Source organism: Perca flavescens, chromosome 18 (genome assembly GCF_004354835.1).
Source record: "Perca flavescens isolate YP-PL-M2 chromosome 18, PFLA_1.0, whole genome shotgun sequence".
In the NCBI taxonomy this organism is placed as follows: domain Eukaryota; kingdom Metazoa; phylum Chordata; class Actinopteri; order Perciformes; family Percidae; genus Perca; species Perca flavescens.
Window position 1 is genome coordinate 23,567,604 of NC_041348.1, and position 16,691 is coordinate 23,584,294.

Genomic DNA, 16,691 nt, shown 5'->3' on the forward strand with positions numbered 1-16,691 from the left:
TCTCTACATTTATCTAAACTTAGCACAAAAAGTAAGAAAATTTGTGTTTGGTAGATTATTTCTCTGTAGTAACAATGCTTTTTGGCAATAAATGTTATACTGTTGGAAAGCCTATTTAGTTCCCTTTCAAATGATGCCCCATTTGTAAGGAACATGCATTTGTGGGATGAGCAGCAGTGTTGAGTATGTGGGTTGCGCCCATGAAAACTTTGCCAAATCTTCTCTGCCAATGCCAAGTCTAGACCTCAAATATAAGACGACCCCACTTTTTCAGACATATTTCCAGAAAGAAAAAAAACGTCTTATAATACGGTAATAACAATCTTAACAGGAGCTGTACAATGAGAAGACTTATTAAATTAATTGTTCTAGTCTTTTTTTAGTGGTAGGTACCTATGATTAGCTTTACAGATGAGGTAGTGAACTACATATTTTCATTCAAAAAGGAAAACAACAGGCAGCACTTGCACTCTGTGTCTTGTTTGGCAACACGAACAAGCTTCAGTCCTGAGGCCACATGTGTTTCCTGCATATTTCTTGTGTGTGAGGATTTTGGACTTTGGTATTTGCATTCCCTTGTTACCTAGATGAGGGCCGTGACAGTGGAGCGGGCTGCAGCTCTATGTGGCCCTGTTGGGGGCTGGAGGCGCCGCTGTTTCGGTGGTTTGAATCTCCAAACACATAACTTCTCTGGACTGGAAGAAGACAAATGGACAAAAGGTGAAAATATGTCAAAGTTACAAATACACAAAATTAGAGGCAGGTGCAGGCAGATGCATAATAAATAAAAAAATGCCTCTAACTGAAAAAGTAGGTAAAACTATTAATAGGGCTGCTCCCTCTTAGTCGATTTTAGTAGACTAAGAATTTCTTCAATTGAGCACAGCCCTAACTATTAATAATGTAAAATACATACAGTACATACATGGTGTGCAATGATGACAGTCTACATCATAGTAACTGGACCCAACCTAGGCTAATTTGAGGTTCTTTATTCATATTTATTTATTTCTGGATCATAACATACAGAATTCCCTAAAGCCAAGTGCTTATTTTAGTGTACTTGTGCAAAGGAGATGAACTAGATAAATGGAAAGAAATGTGTGCACTTATAAGTAATACCGTAGTGTGTGTTTCTTTCACTTTCAAATGTACTGGCCACATCCACCAGGTGTGTCCACTCTAGGGGGCTGTCCCTGTCTTGAGATGGGAGGGGCATCAGCTCCTGAGGGAGGGGTCCACGATGACGCTCCACCAAATCCACCAATGATGTGTCAGATGCTGAAAGGTCACCTATAAACAGAAATTAGGTTGTGGAAAGAACTGAATGTAAAACTATCTTTTTTTATGGCCACTATGTATTTTCAATCAAAAGGGGGCAGCAGACACACAAATCTGGAATTTAGCCAAATCAGATCATCTCTCTCACACACACACACACACACACACACACACACACACACACACACACACACACACACACACACACACACACACACACACACACACACACACACACACACACACACACACACACACACACACACACACACACACACACACACTTTATTTCATAATTAAAAACAAATCACATGACTTCGTGAGGATGTATTAACCTCCTATTCCTTCACTGCTGCCCCTCTATGGATAAAATGGCCACATAACATGAAGAACTATGGTTACAAAATGAAGTCTTTTAGAAATTGATAGAAGCACCTATTGACATCTTTTGAATGTGAATGGACTCCAGCTGTTAGAAAGACCTTTATGAGCAAGCAACCTCTTTCTTACCGTGGAGTTTGACTCCCAGCTTATAGGAAGGCCGTCGGAGGGGAACACCGCGGGTGGTGGGTGAGCGTGGGAGGGTGGAGCAGCTGAAGAGAACATCACCGCTGAGTGCCGGGTCAGCCACCGAGTCGCACAGGGGAGGAAGGCGCTGGCCGCGATAGATGCTCTCATCGGACAGGGTGCGATGGAGTGAGCGACGGTGGCTGAGAGGCTGGCTTGGTGCTGATTTCTGGTGGTGCTGCACAGGATTGGGGGTGGGGGGGGGTTTGAAGTGTTGTTGTAATATTACTAAAACACAGGATCTAAACCCACGTGGGCGAACACCCCATGTGGGCGAACACCTGTATAGAGACCAACAGCATCAATGCTTCTTTCTGCGTGTGGGAAAACCTAGTGCAATTTTTTACGACATTAATTTCAAATGCATGTTTTATTGCCTGATTTTTTTACTGACTAATATTTGCTTACACAATTTACATCAATACTGAATGGAATGAATTGAATGTACTCATCCTATCACAAAGGTTTCTTTGAAAGATGCACCCATTCATAGGGTATTTTGCCAGGAGCAGAATTATGACTTGATTTGAACCTAGTTCAGCCACTATTTATCTGGACAGATTTAAATGATGACAGCAGTATCCTATAATTGGCTGTTAATCAACTTTACTCACCAGAAAGAATCAGTGAAATATAAAAGATTATAGAAACATGGCTAGCAGCAGTCATTTCAGAATATGTTCCCATGTGTCTATTAACAGGTTGTGCCTGTAATAAGATTTTACTAACAAGCCATCAGTACCTTTTCCTTATGTCTGCGTGGTGGTGGAGGGCTGTCTGGGGCACTGTGTCTCTTCACATCTTCCTCCATAGTAGATTTAGCATGAGGCTGAGGCGAGTGCATATCCCGAAGAGAGGGCCTGGCTGCTGGGGTTGGAACAACCTCCCCTCCACTCTCTCCTGGAGACTTCCTAATACACACATGGACGCAGCCAGAGACAATTAAATCAACCACAATCATGAGACAAATGATGCACGCTGTACTGTTAATCTGTTGTCCCTTTATTCTAACAATACCACTGATGAACAGTAATGTTATGTGGTCATTCAGCGTCAACAGTAGAGCCTATAATTGGGAAACTGCATTCAGTTACCGCATCAGTGTAATATCATCTTCAACCACAAGGTGGTAATCAAGTAGTATGCATATGATTGATGCCAAAAGACATTAATAGAAAAGCACAGTGGGTGGATAAGTAACATGATCAAATGCAGTGTTATAAAGCATCGATCCTATAAATACTGTCATTGTAAAGCTAATAGTGTTCAATTTTGTGATCCCAATATAAATACAGGGATGAAGAGAAAAATAAGAAACACTGCATCATCACCTCTCACCGGTCTCAACATTAATGCAACATTATAAGCTTTTACAAAGGGTAGTATTGATTGAGCGTTATTGTGATTGTGAATACATTGCATTATACTGTATTGTACAAGTGTTCTTGTTCATTTGTCCACTCCCTGCAGGAAGGTAGATACATTAGGTATACCGTTACAAAACCACATATACCAGCATCCACCAGGACTAAAACACTGTAAAAATGGAATGTTGCAAAGAGGGTCAACTATTACACCTATGGGCAATTTCTTTTAAACTCCGCAAACTCTGGTGGCACCATTAACGTAGATGTGTACAGTTTTAAACCACCGCTGGATTGGGAACAACAATTAAAGACCCACGTTGTTTCCTAATTTATATACAGTACATGTATTTCTCCTTACTTGCGTGTGTCTCCGAAGTCAACAGAATTAATGGTGGAACCGGGTTTCCTCCAACCAATCAGGTACTTGGACTGAGCTCCTTGGCGGGGGTAGAAGCTCTTGGGCCCAGGGGACGGTGAGGACTGGGACGAGGGCGAGGTGGTTGAAGAGGAGGACTCGTCTCTTGGGGAGCTGTGGCCTGAGTGCCTGGCACTGATCGGACAGGGGAGGAGAGGGGGGAGAATGAGCATCATGGCAACAGACCACAAATAAGACAAGCTTAGACAGTGATGAAAGATATACACAAATTGGATCATAAGAGAAAGAAACCATTTTAAGGCAATGACAAGATTTTGTTATGGCTTACTTGGATTCTATATTGTTTAGAGAGAAGAATCTGAACAGGTTTTCCCCATTAGTTTCACTTTGTGTTTTAGTCTTAAGTCAAGGATTAATACAAATCAAAAAGTGTAACAGTCTAATCATCTAGGAATTTCCAGGGAGGTCATTCATTATTGAGATACAGTTGGAAAAATATAGTTTCACCTGCAGTCAAACTAATTTCAGAGCTCTCTTATTCCCCCTCCGCCACTCCACAGAATACAAATGGAGCTTAAATGCTGAACAGGTGATGCCCAGGTCATGAACTGTAACTGTATCTGAACGAGTGAATTAAGACTTGCTCAAAAAGAAAGAGCAAGACACTGGAATTTTCTCAGCTCTGGACACCAGTTCAGCTATGAAAAGTTGTACACATGTTCCACATTTCCTGAGGCCTAATGTGGAAAGATAAGCGGGAGATAAAATTGCTCCTGTGCTTGGTTTCTAGGAAAGACTTATTGAGAGGGAGGTGGTCTAGTGTGCTATACTCTTGGGCGAAGAAATATTGAGTTGAGTAATGAGAATTGGAAACATGTTGCAGAGGTCACACAAATACTGCCCTGACACAATGATAAAGTGGAAGAGGTCAAATTTGAAATTGGAACTGAAATTAGATAAAGCTGTAAGATGCAACTTTAGATTTGTATGCAACTGGTTGTGTTATTTATGTTTTTGTGCATATTTTTGTGTGTATGGTATGGGTCAACTGCTTGTCCCATTGAAGTTACAGCAACAGAATAATAAGTATTTATTTAAAACCGAACACTGATTCGGTTTTCCATCTGCTTCAGATGCCGATTACCTCATTCTGCAACAAAATTGTGTTTTTCAGGGTTCTTTCACAGTTCTTTAAGCTGAGTAGGAAATGTTTGAGAAAGAAGTAGGCTAGGTAAGGCTAGGTTTACGTTTGTAAGGCCTCAAGGATACGCACAATGCGTTTTGGTGAGAGACGCTGAATAAGAAACATTTCTTTTTTCTTTCTACTCCACTGGGTGCATTTAAAGCACTGGTTCTCACCCTTTTTGGCTTTAATAGCCAAGCAATACCTACCCATGACCACTCATAACAGGGTGCTCATGTTAAAGCACAGTAAGTATTTCAACCAAAGAGTTCTCAGATTGTTTCATTTGAAAAGTTTTTTTTTTTTAGAGTTGTCATTTTCAAAGAAAAAGCGAGGCTTTGAGAAAAGTCAAAATAATAAAAAAGCAAAAATGTTTTTGTTCTTCTGGCTTAACTTGTTAATCGTATCACAACCACTCCTTTCAACATAAAGTTGTGTACTGCACAGACATACTAATCCCTCCTCACACAAACCTTAAATGTACACAAACACACAGACAGACCTTGAGTGTGATCCAGTCTCACTCAGACTGTAGGTGCTGCTGTCTCTAACGAGGAGATGGGTAGGTGGGGTTCGGCCTGTCCCGTCCTGGCTCCTTTCTGCTGGAGGGCCCGGGGACTCGGCTGCAGCTGGCGACCTCTCCAGCATCCTGCGTCCTCCCTCGGTGGGGCTGTGCCATGGGGACACTGACCGCTCCCTGCTTTCCCTGCCTCCGCTGGGAGCCAGCAGGGAGGTGGTGCTGCCGTGATGAGAGTGGGGGTGTGTGTGGTGGGAAGCTCCATAAGAGCTGGTGTCGATGCCGCTGTCGGCCGAAGCCCCCTGCAGGTAGCCCCCTCCACCCAAGCCGTTGGGCTCTGGCTCCCCCCCCTGGTCACCGCTAGAGCCTCCACCCGCTCCCATTTCGTACCATTTATCGCTGTCACTGTGGCCCCCGCTGGAAGCTGTGCTGGATAGAGTGTTACTGCTGGAGTGCCCAGAGTAAGGGCCGTCCGACTGCCAGGACAAACAGAAAGTGGAAGAGCAAGGGTAAATGTAAGGCTTGGTACTGCCTTTTGCTGCATGTCATTCCCCCTCTCTCTCCCCTTTCATGTCTTCATGACATGAACTACAACGTCACTGTTCCATTATGTTTATTATGACCATTATTGCCACTGTTCATCACACCCCCAACCGGCCCCGTCAGACACCGCCTATCAAGAGTCTGGGTCTGCCGAGGTTTCTTCCTAAAAGGGAGTTTTTCCTCGCCACTGTTGCAATAGCCACTGCTAATGCTTGCTCTTGAGGGAATTACTGGAATTGTTGGGGCTTTGGAAATTATAGAGTGTGGTCTAGACCTACTCTATCTGTAAATTGTCTCGAGATAACTCTTGTTATGATTTGATACTAGAAATAAAATTGAATTGAATTCAGCTGTCCTATATATAAAGGCCTAAAATGGCCAAAAAATTATCTTAAAATAAATAAATGAAAATTTAGTTTGATACTGGTTCCTGAACAAACGATTTTTGATACCAATGTCATAAAATCCATTTTAACAAAAAGAAATTACATTACGGTAGAAATCTTCTTTTTACTGTGTCTCTACGACATGTTAGACTGCCAATTACAAGCATTATTAGATCTTGGTAGAAGCATGCTGCATGCTTATTGGCTCATTGATGAGATTTACTCCTTAGGTATTGAAATTTGGTATTGAGAGGCATTTTTTGATACTCGATACTAAGGAGGCAATTCGGTCGGTGCCTTAAAAGTATTATATTGAATTTGGTACCCAGCCCTAGGTAAATGACAGTTGAGGGAGATTTTCCTGTTGTGAAAAAATCTGTTTTTCATCAATCATTTGGTGACCATCACATCATTAAAATACTTTTAATGCAATTAAAACACCAGACTACACTTTTATTAACTATGATAACAGAATGAAATGTAAACTGTATGTTATTAGAGATACAGAAGTCCTTAACAAAAAGAAACAATCAGTCATCTGAGGCCCAAAACTTGGAAAAAAGAGGGTTACAGAGCAATTAAACTGTACTGTCAAAGTTCTGATGGTGTTAAGTAAATAGTGTAAGACGGGTGTAAAGCCTGACCTGGCTGCCCTTCTTCGGGGAGAGGTGGATGACCTGCTCCTGCCTCTGGATGCGGGGAGCTCCAGAGTAGCCTTGACCAGACTTGGAGACTGGGGCCTCTGCAATAAATAAACCAATAAACACAGACGGGGTTAGTAAAACACAAGCACAGAACCCAGCGGTAGTGGTGATTGGTAGTGATGATTTGTTGATGATTCAGCAGAGGAGTCGTTCTCCTCTCTGGTCACTTATGTGTATTTTGCAACTACAGCACTCATGCTTCCTGGAGGTTCATAACGATGGCAATGTTTTCATTCTGCCTGTGCCGTTTCCATGGACAAAAACACAGATCACTTATGATCAAAAGTAACAAACATCAAACAGATATTTCTCCCCAGACGGTCCCTGCTGGCTTTGTTTGTTCTGGGCAAGCTGTTCCGTGTGAGGGAATGTGTGTGTGTCCTGAAGCAAAACTCGGGGTATAAATGGGACAGTTGTGTAATTGTCTACATGTTATTCAACAAGACATACAGAGTATGCAGCTAATGACCACAGCACCGTGAAAGGCAGAGCTAAGGGAGGTGTCAGAACATCTGCTGGGGTGAATCTAGTAATGTAGTGACCCCCCCACCCCCCAATATCTCACTTAGAATATTCATTACTCCACATAGTTTTCTCTGCATAGCGGCCCATCAGCCTCGCTGAGATGGTTCCACATGTGCATGCCTGCTTGTTTGAGTGCCTGTGCATATATAAACAGTATATGTGACTACATGCGTGAGATGTTTTGCTTCTTAAGCATGGTTATTGATGTGATTGGTCCACCAGATGTGAGTACGAAAAGCCTGATATTTCATGAAAAGACAAAAGCACGATATCACAGCCCCTTGTGATTAATGTGTGCACTCCTGCAGGCTTTGTTAAACTAAAAAATACTAAGTAAGATAGTTAAAAGTTGCTGTGCATATGAAAGGAAGTCACGACAAATGGCAATTTTCTAGATCTCAACACCCAACCCATGAATTAATCATAAACCTGCCACAGGACATCAAAAGAAAATGGAGCAAATGGTGTGTTAAATAGATGCAACAGGAAAACTCAATGCAATAATTACTCTAATCCAAAACCATGTATAGGCTACATTAAGGGCTAAGTTAATGTCCTGTTTGTGTGTGACAGGAATTGAGAGAGCAAAAGTGAGTATTCTGCCCTTTGCATGACTTGTGTTATTTCTGTACAGAGCACGGCCACATCATCGTTGCTGAAGACTCTGGTCAAGGGGGTAAAAATGTTAAGGAAGAGGAAACGACAGAACCCTAAACCACAGAGACACCAAAGTAGACTGTGCAGGGCTGAACACTTGGCTGACACAGTCTGAGCTGGCCCAGTCTGCATTGTTCCACCCTGCCCAATAAAGACATAAGTGCCACTAACGACCACAAAATGAGAGACTGTGGCGTTTCTCTCTGATTGTGGTGGTCAGGAACAGGTTGAGGACATGGCTGAAAGTAGGCTTATCAACAATCCACCAAAGCAACATCCTGCTGGGAATCAGAGTGGCATGTAGTTTTTGTGGCTTTCAGAGACCGAGCTGGGAAAAAAGAAGGAAACTCCCCAAAAACAGTGCATGGGAGAATACTCGTAAATAAAATGAAAGCCAATGTACAAGAGAATAAAAAGATGAATGGGAGGCAAACATAAATGGCAGTGGAGAATAAGGAACAGACGGGAGGGAGGAAGCGAGGGAAGGAAAGAAACACAATGGAAGCTTGGCCAACTTTGTTGACAGGAAAGTAAGGAATGTCTCCCCTTTCTCTTTCTTCTTTATTAAACCATATAGAATAACGTGACAGGTAACCGAGAAAAATCCATATACTTTAATTGAGATTATTGTTTGGTCTCATTTCCCCATATATTACCCCTTTCCTTTTTTTCGTTTGTCTCATTATCTTTCCACCTTTTTGTCTGCTTTCAGAGAAATTAAGACCTGCTCTGTGAAGGCAATATTCAAAGCTTGCAGAAGAGATGGAGGATAAGGAGGAGGTAGAAGAGGATTGTGGATGCTGTCAGAGTTGGTATCTCAGCTCCAAAAAACTGTCACTAGCTGCAGATGAGGAGGCACACACAAACACCATACACACAATATTCTGGAGTGGATACCTGTCATTTCAAAGGATTTAGTAATATGGATAAATATGGATGATTTATTTCCTGTCAAGTGCCCCCACACGCACACGCACACGCACACGCACACGCGCACGCACACACACACACACACACACACACACACACACACACACGCGCACACACGCGCACGCACGCACACGCACGCACACGCACGCACACGCACGCACACGCACGCACGCACACGCACGCACACACGCACACAGAGAGAGGTTTAGGAAACTGCATGAGTAAAAAACATTTACATTGCTGAAAATATCAGAATCTACCTTGAATTTTAAGCCACTGCACCTTCCTATCTGATAAAGGTTTACTGTATTTACTCCACTATTTCTCCACAAGATAGAATTACCTGTTGATCCTCGTTCGGCTCCTCCTCCTTCCTCCATTCTTGACCAATTGGGAGTGGACTTTCCACTGGACCCGCCCTCTCCAACCACCTCTCGTCTCTCCCCAGACATCGGAGAGTGGCGGCTGCCTGCAAACCTGGTAAAAGAGCACACAAATCAGAATACTGGGATTTCTTTATGCAGCTTTTTAAAAAAAAAAAAAACTTTATCAGCTAAAAGTGTGTTTCCACTGATACTAAAAATGCAGAGCTAGAAATGACACAATGACAGTGTTTGAAAGACAATGCATTTGACCACAGGCTGTAGTGGGTGGAAGTATAAAAAAAGATGTTCTGTCAAGACCATTATAATATTACACAGAAATGTCATCACCTCACTTTTCCTACACGGTTACAATTGTGGAATTCAATAAATCAGCTTCCTAAATGTAAAACAAGGACTCCAGTAAGGTCTTTGTAACACTATAATACATCAGCTCATGACCATACGATCATGACAGTTAAAAGAAGATTAACATGTTTCTATCACTTCTAATTAGATAAAGAACATGACAAATTAAGAAGTAACAGAAGACAGTGGCATAAGGCAGCAAAAAATTTTTTTGTAATAGTCAGAGAATTTGTTGCTTCTGATACGATACATCATAATTTGCATTAAAATTACTCTGAAACCAACCCAGCCCCACCCCTACCCCTCTTCCTTACTGCTCAGGCATGGACTTCTGTCTCCAGTGAGCAGAGCTTCCGGAGGCATCACTGGAACAAGACAGGTTGCTGGGAGAGCTGCGATTGTGAGGGGAACGACCCAATGCCAAGGAGGAGGCCAAGCTATAGCTCTCACTGCCCGGAGACATCCTGGAAGACGAACACACACACACACACACACACACACACACACACACACACACACACACACACACACACACACACACACACACACACACACACACACACACACACACACACACACACACACACACACACACACACACACACACACACACACACACACACACACACACACACACACACACACACACACACACACACACACACACACACACAGGAACACACACACACACAGGCACGTGGAACTAGAGGAAGTAAAGGAAGATGAAATAAACACAAAGCATTGTAGGAGCAAAATATTTTAAGTTGTTCCTTCAGAGGAAATTCCATTAATTGCTACGTTGTGGCCACAGTTCCCACGAAAATAACATGAATAGTTAAAAGCTTTGGTTTAGAAATCAGCTACATACCCAATGGCTGCCGTTTGTGTGTTTTGTCGATACACTAGCTTGCGGAATTTGCAATGATAAATATTGTAGTCTCATAATCCATATCTAAAAAGCCAAGGGGCTCTAACCTCTTGGTGTCCAGGGGCCGTCCATCACTACTGACACTGCGTGGGATGGCGGCGCCCCTCTCCAGCCTCTCAGCTGACAGGGTCTTCCCCACTGAGCTACCCAAACTGATGGCCCGGTTGGGCGTGTGGGGCTGTGGCGAGGCAGTCAGTGACTGCTGAGGGCTGCTGGAGGTCCTCTGCCACTTGTTGTTGTTGCTGCGGAAGGGGAACTTGTATTCGAAGGAGCCGCTATCGCTGCTGCTGCTGCCGCCGCCCTTGTTGTATTCTGACACCGGCATCCGATAGAGCTCTGAGCAGCCTCTGTAGAAGAGGAGGAAAGGGTTGTGTGTGTCAGTGAGAGTTCATTTAGCATTTCTTTCTTCTTGGCAGGGATTTGTAAACGTCTGAAATAAGATTTAGAATTTGTGACTTTTTAAATATCCAATGGCACAAATAAAACAAAGCAATATACGTATATATTTTTATTGGCTAGGTGCTCTAGTATTTTATTTGGTCTCTTGAAGTAATGTGAATCACCAGTGAATTAAAGGTACGAGAGCAATTCTGTTAACTGTATCTCCAGATAACTGAATTAATATATTAACAAACAAGCGGTTAGCAAATTAACTTAAGGGGAAAAAAATGATGGCACCGCTCCCATCCCCACCTACCTGCGCGGTGTGGCGTCATCATGTGGCGGGATGATAACCACACGCACGGTCACTGAGGTCCGCAGGAGGTCAATCATCTGCTCATGGGTCAGCGTTGCTACAGCAACTTTGCAGATTTCAACCAATCTGCTTCCTTGCCGCAGTCCTGCCTGCCAGGCGTAACCATATGGCTCCACCTATTAGTAACGGAGTTTAATTGCATTAGAGCTCTGGTGGTGACATGCTTCACTATCCAAACAGTAATATCCAAGATATTTAAAGTGTCCACATATGCCATCATGTATGTTTAAAATTAGTTTTCTCCGTATGTATGTAGTATTTCTCAGTATGACTATGTTCAGAAGATTGTGGCGTCCGGTGACTTTCCCGCGCAGAAACTCAAGTGAAGATAATGACCTCTTCTGAAGAGTCCATTGACGAGAAGAAGACTTTCTTTTCGCTTAAAAGGGGAACTATGCAGGTTTATTTTAGCTTAATTTACCTTAACTGAACAGCTTCGGAGTCATTGGAATGGTTATATGACTTTTTTTTGGGTTGAATGGTGGTCGCTCCCCCCTAGCGCCTGTGAGCGAAAAAACCACCCTTGCAACTTTCGTCATCAGGTCTCCATTGTAGGAAAAAAAAATAATGTTACGGACCCGGGAGAGACGGGTAATATTTCGAGAAAAACCTCAGTGGTCATGAGTCGCCAACAAGTTTTTACAACAGCATTACCAAACATCTATTCCGAAGCTGTAGGTGGAGCTCTATAGAGAAAAGTGCGAGCAAAAAGCGAAGAAATTGCCAAAACTGCATAGCGCCCCTTTAAAGCGATAGTGCGTAGTTTCTGTCGCCCCCATGAGGAATTCTAAGTAATGACAACAACACTGTCTGCGTGTCCACATGATACAGACTTTATGGGTCGCGCACGCGCTCCCACCCCTCCTCCACGCATTTTAAATAGCCAAAGACACAGAGGATTAAAAAAAAATGATGGACTCTTCAGAAGAGGTCATTATCTTCACTTGAGTTTCTGCGCGGGAAAGTCACCGGACGCCACAATCTTCTGAACATAGTCATACTGAGAAATCCAGAGAGAGTTGTGTGGAGCTGATAGTCTCAATTAGCTTTGTAGCAACTCATTTGGCAATGGCTTGAATGTAACGGACGTTCATTAATATCAAAAAGTTACCAACTAAAGATTTAAATATAAAAACGTGTAAAATTCTGTTGTACTGGTTATTACGGTTACACCAATTGTAAAGCAATAGACTGCAACAAGGCAACTTTCTCTCCCTGCACTGTGAAATAAAGGATTCATTATCAGTAATTACTTTAAAGCTACAGCTAAAAAACTAATCCAATAAAAACAGAAACTAATACAAGGGCAGATCATCACATTAACCAGTAGAGTAAGGTTCAGATCTTCAGTGCAAACACGTGTTCTACCGCAATGCACTAGAAATGTACTTTTTCAGAGTACATTTTCAGAAGAACATTTGGCTTATGAGCAGGCAGATACCTCAGCCACGATGCCTTCATAGTTTACGTGGAAGCCCAGCTGTCCCAGGCCATTTCGACGAAGCGTCATCTCGGATGTCTCACAGCCTTTAGTCAGGAACTGGATGTAAGGAGGGCAGAGAGATGCACAAAGTACAGATGGAAGATTAAGTAGCATGAATTATCAAAGGATAAAGAAGATGATAAAAAAAAAAGAGGTGAGGGGAAACAAGTGAATAGAAAAGGGGACATTGTGGGAAAAGGATAGCAAATTTATAGCTTCCAAACCCTCAGACAAATTTGCAAATCCACCAAACACTATTTTTATGTGTAGAATAGAACAAACTTTTAATAAAATACTGGAATAAGTCTTCAAATGTGTAGGTCTGCATGTGTGTGGGCATGTTCAGTGCATATGAATATATGCTTCCTCCTTAAAATTGAAGAGAAGATTTCTTTTAAACTTAAGTGATCCCTTAGAGATGTAGGACCATAAATAATCATGACCCACACACACACACCAAACCCACACACACACACACACACACACACACACACACACACACACACACAGTGACAGAAATAAAAGCTTGAAGCTGTGTTCACACAGAGATGTGTCGCTTAGGAGAGACACTTTTGAACTTTGTTTATTTCATGGAAGGATGTGACTCTTAGCATCCAGGCACGGTGGGGAGCGCTGTGAAGCGGCGGTGCTTATTGAACACAGGGAGTGAGGTGGAAAAGTTGAAAATAGTTTAATTTTTGATGAGAAACCGCCAGGAGCACCCGCCAAACTGCAAAGGGCAACCAATAAGTTGACAAATGATCTGGTAAAGCCAATCCTCATTCCCGACCACTTTCCCCCTTGTGGTCAGTCACAACTCATCCTTCTCTTTCTCCCTCTAGATACGCTCCTGGCAGCTTCAGGAGACCTTGCATTTCTTTGTCTAATCAGGGAGTTAGCAAAAGCTCTATAGAAGTCCAACTCAGTGAAAGATAAATGGAAGTGAAACTCAAGGATGGGTGAATAAATCATGCTGCAGACTGGCACCCTGATAGGAATTGTTATGGTGCTCTGATGTTTCTGAATGTGCGCGTGGGAGAGGAAGAGCGTACAAGAAAAAAGGAAACGATAAAGAGCAAACAAGAGGGAAAAAAAGAGAGCGCAGAGGAGAGAGAGAGAGCCCCAAGGCCACTTCCCTTCCTCTTTCTGGCAGCGAGGTAGTCCAAATGATTGAAGATTAACGCCAGATGCATAAAATGCAACATGAAAGTGAGCCACAGAACGATGTACGTGTGTCCCAATATGTTTGTATGCATTTTTGCAAATCAAAGATGGTGAACTCAATCCAGGTTACATAAATAAATTATGAAATACCATCACACACACACACACACACACACACACACACACACACACACACACACACACACACACACACACACACACACACACACACACACACACACACACACACACACACACACACACACACACACACACACACACACAGATTGAAGGTAGGGAGAGGCTGGGGAAATGAATGTATTTCTAAAGCACTGATGATTGCATAAGAAAACACCTTTTTTTCCAACCAGTTTCCATGGAAACAGCTAAGGAAGAGCTATCACCACTTTACTGTATGTGTAAGTGTATGAGCCATTAGGAGTATGTTGTCCAGAGGTGTTTCTGAAACTCCCTGAATAAGATGAGACCAGTAATGAGACAGCAGCTTTGGCACGTAAACACAAAAATTGTGTCATTCTGGCAGACTGATAGCCAACAGTAAATAGTAGGAGAGACCGTGAGTGGGCCAGGTAAATGATCAATGGCAGCAAACAGCATTTTAGTTTGGTTTCTCGGTACGTGTCTGCTCACACGAATGAATGTTTGTCACCTCGGCCATTCTTTTGCCTTACTCCGTTTACCAACATGGAGTCTGGTTTAATTTTGCAGTGTGAGTAATGCCAACCACTTGGTTACAGGGACCAAAAAAGTATGTTAAATTGGCTACATTATGTTAATTCTCTTGTCAAACTTGGCACCAACTGACCTAAATTAATTTTGAATGTGTAGCCTAATTGTCATGTCCTCGACTATGACAGCAGAGGGCAGGAATACCGACAAATGTCAATGATTGATATAATTGTGAAAATAGAGCAAACAAATACTCGATGAACAGATTACAAGCGAGAACCAGTGTTGGAATTGCATTATCTAAGCATGCTGATCACACAACCATCAGTCTTATCACATATGTCATGTATTGTGCGCGTGTCTTCTAACCTCTAGACGTTTGACCACCTCTTTGAAATCCTCTGTATTATTACTGATACTCCTCAGGGACACACTTTCTCCCCGCTCGTAGAAAATCCGCAAAGACGCAGGGCTGCTCAGCGTCCAGCCAATCACGTCCTTAGTGGCACAGTTAAACACCACAGCCTTGGCCTCCTGGTCCAACAGGATGAGAAAGTCATTGGAGATAGAAAGGAGGGCCTCCAGTTCCCCTCCGGTCCCGTGATCCTCAACGTGGACCAGCCAGGTCACCGCCCCCAGGCTGCGCAGCTCTGCCCCTTCATACGGCCTGCTCTTCTCTTTTTTCTTGTGGGCCAGTGAGATGAAGGGGAACTTCCCAGAGGGGTCGATGGGTGTGCTGGTGGTGTGGCGCTCAGCCAGGTCGCGCAGGTACTCCTGGCGCGTTCGGGTGGCCATGGCACGGAACTTGTGCGACTTGTGGGCAGCATTTTCTGCATTGATGACTTTGGCCAGCAGGAAGTCCCGGAACACAGAGGACTTGGGAAAAGCCACGCCTTCTGGAATAGGGGGGCCGAAGGAGGGCACGTCTTTGGAACGAGTGACAGCAACACTAGAGGAAAAAAGCAGACCAGGAAGAACAGAGCAGGCAAGAAGAGAAAGTAGGAAAATGGGAGAAGAGAAAAAAGTGATGGTTAACAAGTCAGTTGTTCCAGTATTGACAAAAACAATTTGGCCAAATTAGGGTTGGTATTTCGTTTCAACATCATAGATCCTGCGGCTTACAGTAAGTGTTTTATTCAACTGTAAATCTACTCAGAATGTCACATCACATCCAAGCAAGTAATTATGTCTTTAAGATTTAAAGCAAAAAATAAATGTTATGTATGATCTAAAGCATTAAAGCCTCATGCGGTTTGCTCACTCAAGTATGGGAACATAAAAGGCACAGTTCTTAACGGTCAAGACAAAAACAAAAACATAATGTCAAAGTGGAAAGGGCAACAGACCTAGTTTCAGTCTCCATCTTTTTCCTCTTGCAAATATGATATTTTTTGGTTTCTGGATTATCTGTTGTCTACCTCAATCTTAGTCTAAAACCAACCACAACTCCCCCCCTCCCACAATGCCGCCGCTTCATCTATGTGGACGATCTCTGCATCACCACCCAACAGGAGAACTTGCAGAAGATTGAGCCTGTCCTGGAAAGTGCCCTCCAAGAGATGACAACCTACTACAATAGCAACCACCTGAAACCCAACCCATCAAAAACCCAACTATGCAGCTTCCATCTTAAAAAAATCGAGATGCGGAAAAAGAACCAAGCGTCTCATGGGATGGCCACAAACTCTCCAACCACCCCCGCCCTGTGTACCTCGGAGTCACACTCGACAGGACACTCTTTCAAAACTCACCTTCAGATCACCAAAGCCAAGGTCAACACTCGCATAACTTCCTGCGCAAACTGGTAAACTCAAATAGGGGGCGCCGACGCACCAACCATCCGCGCAACTGCCCTAGCCCTGTGCTTCTCCACAGCCGAATACGCGTTATCAAGCTGGAGCC

The 16,691-nt window shown here is 43.2% G+C and overlaps 1 protein-coding gene across 2 annotated transcripts in view; it reads right to left on the bottom strand.

The window, feature by feature from the left end:
- Positions 1–16,691, bottom strand: part of sipa1l1 (signal-induced proliferation-associated 1 like 1) — an 88,896-nt gene that overhangs the window by 4,509 nt on the left and 67,696 nt on the right. For both annotated transcript variants that reach the window (XM_028605059.1, XM_028605058.1), the window contains 13 exons: positions 15,159–15,738; positions 12,894–12,992; positions 11,393–11,568; positions 10,743–11,042; positions 10,082–10,231; positions 9,380–9,513; positions 6,865–6,962; positions 5,277–5,767; positions 3,574–3,765; positions 2,591–2,759; positions 1,792–2,026; positions 1,123–1,293; positions 584–695 (listed from right to left, as the gene is read on the bottom strand). In XM_028605059.1, the coding sequence (XP_028460860.1) occupies positions 584–695; positions 1,123–1,293; positions 1,792–2,026; positions 2,591–2,759; positions 3,574–3,765; positions 5,277–5,767; positions 6,865–6,962; positions 9,380–9,513; positions 10,082–10,231; positions 10,743–11,042; positions 11,393–11,568; positions 12,894–12,992; positions 15,159–15,738 (2,907 nt within the window). The remainder of the gene's footprint in view (positions 1–583; positions 696–1,122; positions 1,294–1,791; positions 2,027–2,590; positions 2,760–3,573; positions 3,766–5,276; positions 5,768–6,864; positions 6,963–9,379; positions 9,514–10,081; positions 10,232–10,742; positions 11,043–11,392; positions 11,569–12,893; positions 12,993–15,158; positions 15,739–16,691) is intronic.